Here is a 13,379-nt window from a genome sequence, read left to right as displayed (position 1 = left end):
TGTATCACATTTTATGTGGCATAAAGCACATGGAATATGTTGTACAACATAGTGAATATGCTATATAGGACATTGTATAAGCACAATACCTCTATAGCATATTACATGCTATGTAGCACACTATATGAACATAATAAATGTGGCATGCTATGTATGCTATAAAGCACACAATATGAGCACAATAAATGTGGCACACCTATATATGCTATACAATACCTTGTTTCTGCTATGTAGTACATTTATCATATAGCTGTGTAACACGTTGCATGTATTGCATAGCAAACTATATATGCTACGTAGCACATAGCATGTGCTATATACTATATATGCTATACAAGTCACTTATTGCATACAACACATTGAATGTGCTATGTAGCACATTGTATGTCCACCCATTATTCGTATATTGTTTATGCTGTACAACACACTATAAGTGCTATGATTCATATTGTGTGCTATTTATAGCCTTGTGTGTGCTATATACAATACTACATAAGCTATATAACACACTTAATAATTGCAATAATTGCAACACAATATGTATGCTATATATTGTGTATGTGCTATTGTGTATGTGCTATATAGCCTAGTCTATATATATGCTATATATATATATATTATATAGCTTATGGCATATAATATATATATAGTGTATGTAGTGCATTGTACTATATAGCACACTGTATGTGCCATTAGCACATTTTATATGCTATATAGTACATTATATAGCATTGTATATACTATATATGTTACATCCCACTAAATGCGCTATGTTCGTCTATGTAGGATATATAGTGTATGTGCTATATAGCACATTTGAAGTGCTATAAGTCATAGCATATGCTATTTAGAATAATTGATGTGCTATGTAGTATGTTATCCAGATATCATATTGAATGCATCACATTGCATGTGCTATCTAACACACTATTTGTGCTATATAGCCCACTATGTAAGCACAATAAGTGTGGCACATTATATATGCTATATAGCTCATTGTATATGCTACCTAGCATCTTATTCGAAAGCACATGTGTTCGATGGGCATGATACTTTCAACATGTATCAATCCCATTTATTTTGCAGCGCATTCAAAGTATCGTGCCCATTAGATATGGTTTGCATGATCGGGCACCCATTACAGCATGTTTATCACCAAGTGTCATGCACATCAATCAAGAAACACGCTCTGAGTGTCTTATTCAAATGCACTAGTGTCCGATTGACACCATTATTTACACATGCATCAATCGCACCTATCTTAAGTTTGGGACTTTTTTAATTGAAAATCTATATCGTTTAGCTATATAGACAAGAAATAGAATAGTAGGAGTGGAATTGTTTATGTTTCTCTTTAAGAAAAGGTCAAGAACCCACAAAGGCAAGGGATTACATAATGATGTTAGTCAATGGAAACTGGAGATCTACTATTTGCGATCGAGAGCTGTGATGACCAATGGCAAGAATAAGTAAGCACTTCTTAGGCGATGAAAAAAAAGTGCATCAAGAAGTGTAAAGGACCAAGGGCTGAGAGAGTTGAAGCCATTCTTCAAGGAGCCACCTCGAATGATGGAATAACACATCCAAAATCCGAGGGTGAGGCTCATGGACAAAGTTTAAATCTTGCAAAGCCACGGCATTTATTACAGTGTTAGTGGAAAGTGGAGGTGTAACATTTGCAAAGAAGAGTCCAAAGGAGTAACATTTGCGCTTCTTAGGTGATGAGAGAAACCAATACCAAAAGTGTAGGGGGCCAGGAGCCGAGATAGTTTTAGCCATTCAAAGTTGCCCATGCAAATGTAGACCCATGAATCCAATACTACAGACATATACACACATAATGTTGTGATTTGAATAGCTTACAAAATCTTGAATAGGCATGTCGAATGGGTTTGCTTGTTGCCTTCTACCCTCTACTCCCCCCTCCCCCAAAGAAAAAAAAACACTTTCCCTTACCTGATTTTCCCACCCTGGAACCCCCCCCCCCCCCCCCGAAGTTCCTTACCACTAGCTACCCTCAAGCTTTTACGTGATGCAGCGAACATCCATAAAGTTCTAGGGACCAACTCTGTTGAATGGGTTTCTAGAGGAGAGGAATAAGACTGGAATCTGAAGAGAATATACCCCTCTTGAGGCAAATTCACATAGTTGTGATCATCTTGCAAGCAGTACCCAACTTCAGGTTCTCTCTTTGTAGCGGCCAATGAGGACACAATTCTCAATCGAATGTCCTTCATGGCACAGTGGTTGGGCTCTTCTAGGCAAGCTTTGTAGCATTGGGAGATTGTTATTAGCAATGAGAATGGAGACTTCTCACCTCATCCGGTTCATATTATTGGAATATAGGCAGTGGTTTGGTTGGTAGCCCCCTACAAAGAGTGTTGCCTCAATTCATAAGAACATCTATTATTCAAAACTAAAAACAAATTTTCCTTTGACAGCAGAGAGAGAACCGTACAGACCCTGGACACTCGTTGGTCCTAGACACCTCACATTGAGAACATTTTGCATGTTCCAAATTGAGCAAGTAACTAGGCATTCTGAGCAGTGTTCAAATTCCTGCTCAAAACTAGCTATAGCCAGTTCTAATATGGCACAGCCATGCACAACATGTGTTAGGTGTCTGAAAGCAATCTTTATATACAAGCTTTCTGTTTTAGAGAGCAGGGTTTTCCTGCGGATTACATAAACAGATTGTATAACACCCAGCTAGGAACCAACCATTGCATTAGACTTATCCAGCACGGCTGATAGGAATCAAGAATTGTGCCTCCTGCACTTCCCATGTCCAAGAAAGGACCCTGCTTAGAGGCCATGCATACATTTAGTACAAGTAATAATGTACAGATATCGGCAATCATAGTGAGTTGGTTCGTACTGAGACACACAGACCATGCTCGCAACGATTTGGCTTGCAGTGATGTGTGACAACAGGATTCCCTGTCTCATCAATATCGATAAGAGCAGTGTCTCCGGAACCATAGTCTTCAGCCAGCAATGCTTCACTTACTTTATCTTCAACCAGCTGCATTATTGCCCTGCGTAGTGGCCGGGCACCATAGGCCCGATCGTATCCTTGATCACATATAAGCCGGATCATGGCTTCAGAAATTTCGAGGCCTATGCCCAAGTTGGAAAGTCTTGTCTTTGTCTCTTTTAGCATCAGTTCTACAATTTGCCGTACCTGCCAGGAAGAGGATTTCAGATTGAACACAAACAAAATTTTGATCTGCTGAAACAAGCTTCATAAACATGGAAATGATGGATAGTTGTACAATTATAATAGCACTTACATCTGACTTCTCCAAAGATCGGAAAACCACCACTTCATCGAGTCTATTCATGAATTCTGGTCTGAAATATGATTTGAGCTCGTCTGTGACCAACTCTTTGAGAGCTGCATACTTTCCCCCATCCACATGATCTGCGAAGGTAAAGCCAATCCTACTTCTTCCACCTTTTGCAATTGCTGTTGACCCAATGTTTGAGGTCATAACAAGAAGAGTATTTTTGAATGATACTTTCCGCCCCTGAAGAGTGAAAGCAAATGACAAAGTAAATAACAAAGCTATATGCCATGAAAGGAAAGCGATCCTTGCAAACTGAATGAAACAAAGGAGTTACTGTTGATGATCATAGTATTGATCCCATCCCTGATAGTCCTCCTTGTAAATGCATGTTAGCCCTAACGGCTAGTTGAAGAGAAGTAACCCCTTCAATAACATTGCCTGATTACCACTTTAAGATGGTGGGTCAAACAGATATTAAACAAAGTTTCCGTTACATTATTCCCTTATGTCACACTGCCCATAACCACCTTTTATAATAAGTTTTCCCACAATGTTATTCCATCTTCACTCAACACATGGCTGCCTACCTAGACGGTAGGCTTACTTAGATAAAATGAAGATAACTCAAGGATAGCTCCTACCCTGAGTTACCATGTGATGCAAGAGAGAGAGAGAAGAGAGTTGACTTAGCATGTGATGTAAGAGAGAGAAGCTTTTTACTTCATAGCACAGAGCCAGTGATACAGTAGAGGTTTCGTATAAAAGATCGAACACAAACGCATACAGGACAAATAGCAGATCCCCAACCACCAAGACCCGATGCCCTATAGGGGGGGGGGGGAGACAGAGAGTGAGAGAGAGAACATCCAAAACAAAAAGAAAAACAAACAACACAAACCCTCCCCCTCCCCCCCAAAAAAAAAAGACATGAAACAAAGCTAAAGTAGAAAAGAAAACTAATTTAGTAAGTAAAGCTATGCTTGGGTACTCATCAATACCCAAGCATAAGGAACCATCTGGGTTTCTATTAGCTAAACCCAGTGCTTACTAATCTGTAAAATCCAGCCAAGAAAAGAACGCGGGAAGGAAAAAAAGAAAAGTATGTTAAATGCTATTTATTTGAAATAAAGCTCCACCAAAAAAGCACAGGCAGGGGGGACTACCTCCAATCCAAAAACAGTAGGCCTAGATTTGAGGGGGGAGAGGAGCTCTTGCCAATTGAAAACATTCAAAACCGTTCATCAACGACACCAACATCAATGCAAATAATTCCGAAATAAGCAGGTCATAGGAGAATACAAAATGCAACATAAGTCCAAAACTCGATCCCAATTCAAGACTACGTGCCACTAAAGAAGGCGGATGTAGGAGAATACACAACTGTGCCACATATAATGATAAATAAGTAGTGCCTTCCTCCTTCAACTCATAAGAGCACCGTCAAGATGGGAAGGTTGCATACCTGAGAGTCTGTGAGGTGTCCATCCTCAAACACTTGCAGAAGGATATTAAACACATCAGGGTGAGCTTTCTCAATTTCATCCAGTAAAACAACGGAGAATGGACGTCTCCGTACGGCTTCTGTAAGGGTTCCTCCATCGCCATATCCAACATAGCCTGGTGGTGATCCTATCAGCTTGCTCACAGTGTGCCGCTCCATGTACTCGCTCATATCTAGCCTGATCATAGCTGATTCCTGTAACAGCATACGTCAGGTTACTAAATGTCGACACAAAGGTAATTCAGAAATTAGCCATCCCAGTGGATAAAATGAGACTCACCGATCCAAAATAATGCTGAGACAAAGCTCTGGTAAGTTCTGTTTTCCCAACTCCAGTTGGTCCACAAAAAAGCATTGCAGCAATTGGCCGATTTGGATCTTTGAGGCCAACACGAGCTCTTCTAACTGCACGAGCAATTGCACTTACTGCATCATCTTGACCCACAACACGCGTTTGCAGTGTTTCTTCAAGATGGATAAGCTTATTTTGCTCATCAGCAGTCAGCTGCTCAATAGGGATACCCGACCACATGGAAGCCACTGATGCAATTTCTGCGGGACCAACCACCACTGGACTGCATAGCAATAGTATTTTCACAATCAACAGATTATTATTTGAGTATGCAAGTGTCTTTCAGGAGGAGAAATAACTCAGGCTATGATTGTGTACCCGTCATCATATTCATCATTATTGAAGAAGCTGGACATAGCAAGTGACGAAGACTCATCAGTATCTGAAAGCCCGGAAACAGAGCTAGTGCCCTCGAGTGCATGCTCCGTTGCACCCGTTGTATTTTGAGGAACTAGAGCCTGCTATCCAAGAATGAGGGGTTTTTTTTTAACAATGTCTCGAGAGAATCTAATTGATACATCAGCCGAGTAAAAGCCACATTGATAACTACAGGTGCTTAAAATGAAACTGGTGGACTTGAAAATAACAGAAAAATGGTAACAAACATGCAAAAAACATTATTCGTGTACTATGGTATTCATGATAACAATGTTTTGCTGTACAGACAGAGGGACAGGATAAAACACATTGTTGTGCACGAGGCATTGCAAGCAATAACACAAACATGAACAACACATGAGGACGAACATTGAACAAGATGCAAAATCATGGCTCAAACTTAAGCAATCACTGCAGTACACTTGAGATTCGCACAAAAACTTTATGGTAACTCCTACTACTCAAAACAGCGGCCACATGCCAATCAACCAAGCCTTCTAGTAGCACAGTAACAGGGTGATCGACCAGAGGGAGAAACAAATTTAAGTCAAACCTGACAAAAACAATTGAAGTGTTCATTTCTTTCTAAGTAACACAACCCATGCATACTGCTTACTAAGAAGGTTCAACAAAACATAACATACCGCTTCCTGAAAAGCTTGTACAGCTCGAATTTCCTGCCAGTATTCACTTGGAGGCCTAGAAAGAATACTTATTTGGCGCTCCTTTCTTCGCTTAAAAGCATTTATTCGAGCTCGACTCCCTGCCTCATCCAACAAATCAATTGCTTTGTCTGGGAGGAACCGATCAGCAATATACCTAGCAGACAAGTATACTGCTGCTTCAACTGCTTCGGCAGTTATCCTACACTTGTGATGCTCCTCATACTTGTCTCGAAGCCCCAATAAAATGTTAACAGCATCCTCCTGCAGGCAACATTTCAATCATCAAATTAGATTCAACGTTTCCACAACATGATGCATTTGCAACCTCAGAGGCACAAAGTGAATGTACGAACAACCTGGCTAGGCTCATTAACCATTACTGTCTGAAAACGACGTGCCAAAGCTTTATCTTTTTCTATATGCTTTCGGTGCTCATCAACAGTTGTTGCACCTATACACTGCCAGAAAAGAAGGGTTAATGAGGAGATGCAAAAACCAAATTGTGAATCTATATGAAGACAGAAACATACGATGTAGAACTTTCAGATCTAGCTCTTAGGTCTTCAGAGATGATATTCCGATTTCAATTGCAATTGTTGGGGGCCTTCACAAATAAAAACTGAACTAGTGCACAGCACATGAACCACCCCCTCTTTTTAACCTTGGTGATGGACCACCCCCATAACTGAATTTGATAGGAAATTCCAGTGACGAACTCAAACAAATTCCGTAGGACTGCTAGGATGTCCGCACTCACAGACCCTGCCAAAATGGCCTTTCTTTCTCAAAAGCTGGAGGATGCACGAAGGGAAATGGAAAAAATTGGATAGAGAATAGAACTAGACCATTTTTGTATGGAAAAGCAAAATGCAAGAAATATTGGAGAACTTATGCCATCCAGTTCTTTTTGGTATACATTTAGAATCTGTCTATAGTTTTAAGTCTCTTTGGTATAAGCGATAACCAGCTGGGGAACACAGGCATTACCTATCTTCCCACAACCTAGGCTATATAGCTTTTAACTGCCTTGGCCTCGACCCATTTGGTTCCATAGTCGATGGCGAGCAGAGCATACTTGTTCCCTTTGTGTGTGGCAAGAGAGATGGGTCCTATGAAATCCAATCCCCATCAATAGAAAGGAGGCACTGGAGTGAATGGCTTAAGAGGGGGGTACTCGCACCCAGTAACTTGCTAGGAATGCGATAACAAGAGAGAGAAAAGTGAAAACAAAAGGGCAACAAGGCAATAAGTGTGGGAACCCATTAAAAAAAATCTATTGAAATCTTCATCTAGGACATAAAAATTCTTTTAAAAATTTACTAAAACGAAAGAAAGGGCAAAAAAGCACACCCAAAAATATCTATTCTATGCACAGCTAAGGCACTAGGATCCACTAGGTGGTCTTGTTCAAGGGTCTTTGTATCTCCTATCCCAAAGATCAAGATAGCAATATACCAGGGAACCAACATAGGGGAAGTGGGCCTCATTTACACAATATATAATGCACAAGCTCTCTCTAACCCTAACAACTTGTGGATCCAAATGGATCATGGTTGAAAGTGTTTAAAATTCCTCAAATTTGTTTTAGACTCAAAGTTAGTTGTCAAGATAATCTGGGCACACTGTCCAATTTTGACAAAAGTACTTAAAACATCATTATATCTTGACTTAAGGATTGAATTTGTAACTTGTAAGGTACAGTTAGTTGTTAAATGACCCTTGCTCCTGCAAATTTTGCTTGTATTGGATTAGCCTCTTTTCATGTTAAAACATAAATTGAAGTAATTAGAGGGTACTGATTCTTTGTTTAAGCTACTACTGACCTTCCTAAGGTCTGATAAAGGTGGAGAGTTCTGTTCTCAGGTCTTTGCAGAATTCTGTGACAAAGGGCATTTGATACCGGAACTGCCTTTGTAGTTGAGTGGAACAACTGGACCGTGGTGGAAATGTCTTGGACAATGCTAGCACGCCGAGAGGTTTCTGGGTTCCTCTGGGTGGAGGCTGCAGCTACAGCAGTACATATACTTAACAGTTCTTCGACAACTGCTGTTCTGAAGGTCACTCGCTTTAAGGCCTATTTTGGGAGGAAACCAGATGTATCCTATTTCCACATATCGGATGTGATGCCTTTGTTCACATTCCCAAGAAACAGAGGGGGAAGATGGATGTTAAGTCCACGCAGATGATATTGGTAGGCTACAACTCTCAGTCGACAGGTTACAGATTGCAGGACTCTTTGGGGCTGGCGATTGTCCTCAGATGTTGACATGAAGTGTGCAAGTGTTTTGACCTAACCAAAACGACCTAGACATTCTGTTGTTGCTGTCTCCAGCATTGATGACCCTTCTTCAAACAAGCTATGATGGGCCCCTATTTGGTTTGGTCAGTCATCTTTGTCAAGAATCAATCAGCAAGAAGGAACACCACAAGCTGTCCTCTAATCATCACACTACCAAGGTGGCAAGCACTTGGCAGCTTGAAACCTGTGGCTATTCCAAGCTTCCATACTGCATTGTTTTAAAATGACGAGTGAATGCATCCACAACACTCAAAATACCCACGCCTTGCCTAGAAACCACTTGATCTGAAGTTCATTACAGGCTAGTCAAAACGGTGAACAAAGACAAGGAACTATCAACAAAAAGCTTGCCAAGATCTCTCAAAGGTTTTTTCTGTCATCTCAAACCTGAAGTTGGCCCCTGGCTAGTGCTGGCTTTAAAAGATTTGCTATGTCGAGACCTGCACCACTGCTTCCACCTCTTCCAACTGAGCCAGAGCCCACAAGTGTATGAACTTCATCGATAAGCAAGATCACATTTCCTGGCAAATGGAGATGCAGCATGAGAAAACATATTCGATAATGTGTAAAAGAGTGTAAAGGCTATTGAAATCGATATAAGAAACCTGCATTCTTGACTTCATCTATAAGATTGGTGACTCGAGTCTCCAATTCCCCTCGCTCCTTTGCTCCTGCAAGTAACAGCCCCATATCCAAAGACATAACCCGCTTGCCCTGCATAGGATAGAACAAATGCCCCAGCAAAGAAAATAAAGAAAAGAAAAGCAAATTTGAGACTCCTGACCAGTCCAAACCCACCTGCACCCCACAAGATCTACCATACAAAGAAACCCTAAAGCTCACCACTACGCTCAGTTATTAAGAAAGCTTCTAGTTGTCACATATGATTTGCCAAGCAATAAATTCGTGATAAGAATCAGATCCTATTTGACTAGACTTACATTTAGAAATTCGGGAACATTTGAGCTGACAATGCGCAGTGCCAAACCCTCAGCAATGGCCGTCTTCCCTACTCCAGGCTCTCCGAGAAGAATTGGATTGTTCTTGGTGCGCCGAGCAAGAATCTGCACGACTCTTTCCACTTCTTTGTCACGACCTATTACTGGATCAATCTTACCTTCACTTGCACGGGCAGTTATGTCCACACAGAAATCAGCAAGAGAACCTTTTTCTGCAATCAGGGAGCACAAAGATCATTCTTGGAGCCATGGTACCTGTTAATACGCTGCTGACAATCCACTCTGGGAAACCCTACTAAGAAACACAAAAACTGCATCGCATTTGCGCAAATGACAGACACAATTGCCTCAAACTAATGTTTCCCTCCAAGGAAACTGTGGCTATTACGAAAGATAAAAAGAGCGCAATGCTCTAAGACCTTTTTTGCCACTAGAACGCCTCGAAGTAGTTGCAGCACCGGCAGCAGCTTTAGCAGGAACAGGGAGGGAGGACAGAGGTGTTCGACCCTCCTTGGCTAGCTCCCCTTCGAGCCTCAAAACTGCTTCTGACTGCAATATTTCTGTTTTCAGGCCCAACCTGTATAATCACAGAACAAATAAAAAATCTGGCAGTACGATTACAGGCAAAGATTGAAGATAACATATTAATAACCATTACATATCAAGGGAAGTTGCCTTTATAGCTGCAAAGGAAACTGAAAAATTCCCAGATTGAGAGCGCCTGATTCGGACCTTTCGAGAACCCTGGTAGCAGGGCCATCGTCCACGGTGAAAAGAGCTAAGGCAATGTGTTCCGGCGCAATGTAATTATGGCCCATCTTCTTGGAGTGGTCCAAAGCAGCCTCAAACACACGCTTGCTGCCTACCGAAAAAGGCACTTCTGTAGCAGGCTTGTCAGAAGTAACAGGTGAGCTCTTGTCTTCGGATAGGCTTCGGACAGCTTCTCGCGCTCTCTCAATAGTTACCCCGGAGCGCAGGAAGCCTTCGCTTGCTCGGTCTTCCGCAATCAGACCTAGCAGCAGCTGCTGCGTTCCTACCTCCGCTTTTGCAAAAGCCTTGGCTTCTCTTTGAGCAAGCATTACCGATTTGATAGCTCTTTCAGTAAATCGTTCAAAAACCGCCTTCACGACCGGTCTGGTAAGTTGCCGGTGACGCCAAGTGTCTCTCGGGCCGCATTCCTGTGTCCCTTGATTGATCAGGCAATAAGAAATCGCCGCTTCAAATGCCTCGACGAAAGAGGGCGGCCGCAAGACATCCACGCAACTTGACTTTCGCAAACCATGATGATGAGTGCGGTGCAAGGAGGAACGCGTGCTGCTGCAAGCTCCGTTGAATCGTCGTGAAGAGGAGGCGGATGCGGATGATGACCATGGTGATGATGATGATGATGATGTTCGACGGGATGAAAAAGTTGCGGTACGTCCAAATCGACCAAGGATGCAACGATGATGAGGGACGGAACGGATCGGCGCTGCGGAATTCCAATGGCAAGCCTCGGAGACAACCGCGGGAGAACTACTATGCTGATGGCGCTGGGGGGACGAGATGACGCTGCCGCCAGGAAGATGAACGGCGGCAAGAGCCATGGTGAAGGAATTCCGATACTGTGGGAGGCTGTTGCGGGGTCTGTATGCGGTGGAACAGAAGGGAAAGCCTTAAAGATGAGGATTCAAGAGATATTGAATCTGCAACTGTACAGGAGAGAAATTCGTAGGAGGAAAGCAGGGGAGGTGGAGGAGACGATGGAATTTGGGGGAATGGCCGCCAGGTCTACGTTTTCCACCTCACACAAAATTAAACGTGGACAGTCCCGCACGGCAACGTTAGCCGCCCTCCACGACTTCTTTATTTATTCGCACGTGGCACCCCCCCCCTTTTTCCCCTCTCTATCTCCTTCCTTATAAAAGATCCGTTTTGTAATATATTAATTATATCAATATCAATGCTAAAGATCCTTTTTTTTTTTAAAACATTCACGTCCAAAGATTTGTAAATTACAACCTCAAATTTTACTCCTTGACCTTCAAGGAACCTAAGGATCCCAACGCAGCGGGTCTCTCACCCATCTCATAGACAAGTTGCTACTCGTATATAATTATATCACACTAGGTGCTTTTTCATCCTCTGCTTCTAACATCAATCATGAGTTTGCAGACTTTTGCAGACTGCAAAGCTGTGCAACAACTAATAAAACTAGACAGGATACGATCCATGAAATAAATCCTATGTGAAAATCACACAAAGGCAGGCACCGTCCCTCCCACGTCCTTTGCCGCTGGACCATTAGGGAAAAGAGCATATGAAAATGGCATGTGGCATCGACCACAAGCCTTTCTCTTAGCGTATTTCTTATGTATCAAGGGCGTGGGGCAATTAAAACCATTGTTGATGTCAACTCGCAATTGAATCTTTTCACATTCCCAACCATCCAAGGCTAAATGGCAATAGCTAAGTCAATGGAAGATTGATGTTGACAAGCTACACATGCAGATTCAAATTCTACAAAAGAAAAATCGATGATTAGATGGTCAACAATTGTCTTTAAGAGCCCTCATGACTTGACTATATTTTACCATACACATTTTCATTCCATTCAAAATATTTATATTAAAGGCTCCCATGCATGGGTTGACAACTTTAGTACAAGATCTCATTTGTGTCACCTTGTCCTCATTTAAGGATGAAATGCAAAACAGGTACAAAACATAGAAAATAATACATTGAGCATGACGTTGAGTGATGGTAAAGAATACACATACACAAATGCAGTACCTTAGTAGTCCCAAAAGCATTACCTTCGTAGTCCCAAAAGCATTAAGAGAGAGAGAGAGAGAGAGAGAGAGAGAGTTACGCTTTTAAAATGCAATTTAATAATATTATCCAAAAGATAACAATTCTTGAGAATGAATCTCTCAAAGGGTGGGTTATGGATCCTCTTTTCATGGTCTTTTGAGGTGAATATGAATTGGGATAAGTAAAGATATTTAGTTATTCTAAGGTGCTTTGTTTCCCATAGTATGTGTTAATAGTATTGTTGAAGGTATTTTTGTTGTAACACAGTTGGTGACGACTCAAGTGAATGGATTTCCTTCTTTCCATTTTTAATATTTGTCGACACAGTATGGCTTCCTCTATCAACAATGTCAGCCTCAAGAGGACATACACAAAGATCCTCTCTAATTTCAAAGGATTTACAATGTCAAGTTCTCGTCAAGTTCAAGGCACAATGCAACTTTTGAGTTCAACTCATGTGTTCAATTGGCTATACTTTTATTGTGTGCTTCAAGAGGTAGTATGAGAGTCCAATGTCGATTATCCTTGCCATAGCAAGAGGATGGCTACATGTTATTGAACAAAATTGTGATTGAACTGGTTTGGAAGGTAGTACATTCATTGATGGTTCGGTCTTGTTTCCAAGTGGTCATTGTAAACTTGCATTATTAGAGTGGACTGCAATAGACTAGTCCTTGCATGAGTGTATGTGATTTCTCATCATAAGGTTATATAGCTTCATTCTCATAGAGTTATCATGTAGTATTCATGTCTCCTTGATGTATGCGTTAAGGACTTGAGGTGCTTGATCTATCTCCATCATGTCTACATTACCTCATTTGTAGGCAATTGAAATAAATAAATGTGGTAGAGTTTAGACTAGAGCCATTATATCTTTTAGATTCCTTTTGTGCTATGACAATGAGCTAGCAATGGAGCCAAGTATCTCAAAGGACTCTTTCTTGTAAAAGAGTTGGAACTTGATTATAGGCGTGTAAAACTATTGGAAGGCGATTCTCAAAAGTGACATAAACAATCAGATACAAGCTTTTGCAACCATTGATCAATACAAACTCATACCCAGATAGTGTTCAAAATAGATGATAAAAGGATACAATAGAACTATCACTTTGGGATGAACAACCAAAAGTCAAAAATATTCA

General features: G+C 41.3%; 1 protein-coding gene across 1 annotated transcript; it reads right to left on the bottom strand.

Annotated features, from left to right (window-relative positions):
- Positions 1–2,710: 2,710 nt before the first annotated feature.
- On the bottom strand, positions 2,711–11,141 carry ERD1 (Clp ATPase). The gene is made up of 12 exons (XM_087385486.1): positions 10,177–11,141; positions 9,864–10,021; positions 9,427–9,656; positions 9,091–9,199; positions 8,873–9,006; positions 6,543–6,644; positions 6,166–6,447; positions 5,462–5,601; positions 5,072–5,366; positions 4,753–4,986; positions 3,294–3,530; positions 2,711–3,184 (listed from the first exon to the last, which is right to left on the bottom strand). The coding sequence occupies exons 1-12, from the start codon at positions 11,028–11,030 to the stop codon at positions 2,858–2,860; spliced, it is 3,102 nt and encodes a 1,033-aa protein (XP_087241612.1). The 5' UTR covers positions 11,031–11,141; the 3' UTR covers positions 2,711–2,857.
- Between the last annotated feature and the right edge of the window lie 2,238 nt (positions 11,142–13,379).

The sequence above is a fragment of the Dipteris shenzhenensis genome, chromosome 15 (genome assembly GCF_047967505.1).
Source record: "Dipteris shenzhenensis isolate YYH24624 ecotype China chromosome 15, Dip_SZ_1.0, whole genome shotgun sequence".
Taxonomy (NCBI): domain Eukaryota; kingdom Viridiplantae; phylum Streptophyta; class Polypodiopsida; order Gleicheniales; family Dipteridaceae; genus Dipteris; species Dipteris shenzhenensis.
Note: the sequence above shows the minus strand (reverse complement) of the source record. Positions and strands in the feature narration are given on the sequence as shown.

Coding starts and splice junctions, on each gene's coding strand:
- ERD1 (XM_087385486.1), bottom strand. CDS start 11,030: ATGGCTCTTGCCGCCGTTCATCTTCCTGGCGGCAGCGTCATCTCGTCC. Junction 9,200..9,426: donor ATGTTCCCGAATTTCTAAAT/GTAAGTCTAGTC, acceptor TATCCTATGCAG/GGCAAGCGGGTTATGTCTTT. Junction 6,448..6,542: donor TGGTTAATGAGCCTAGCCAG/GTTGTTCGTACA, acceptor TGTTGCCTGCAG/GAGGATGCTGTTAACATTTT.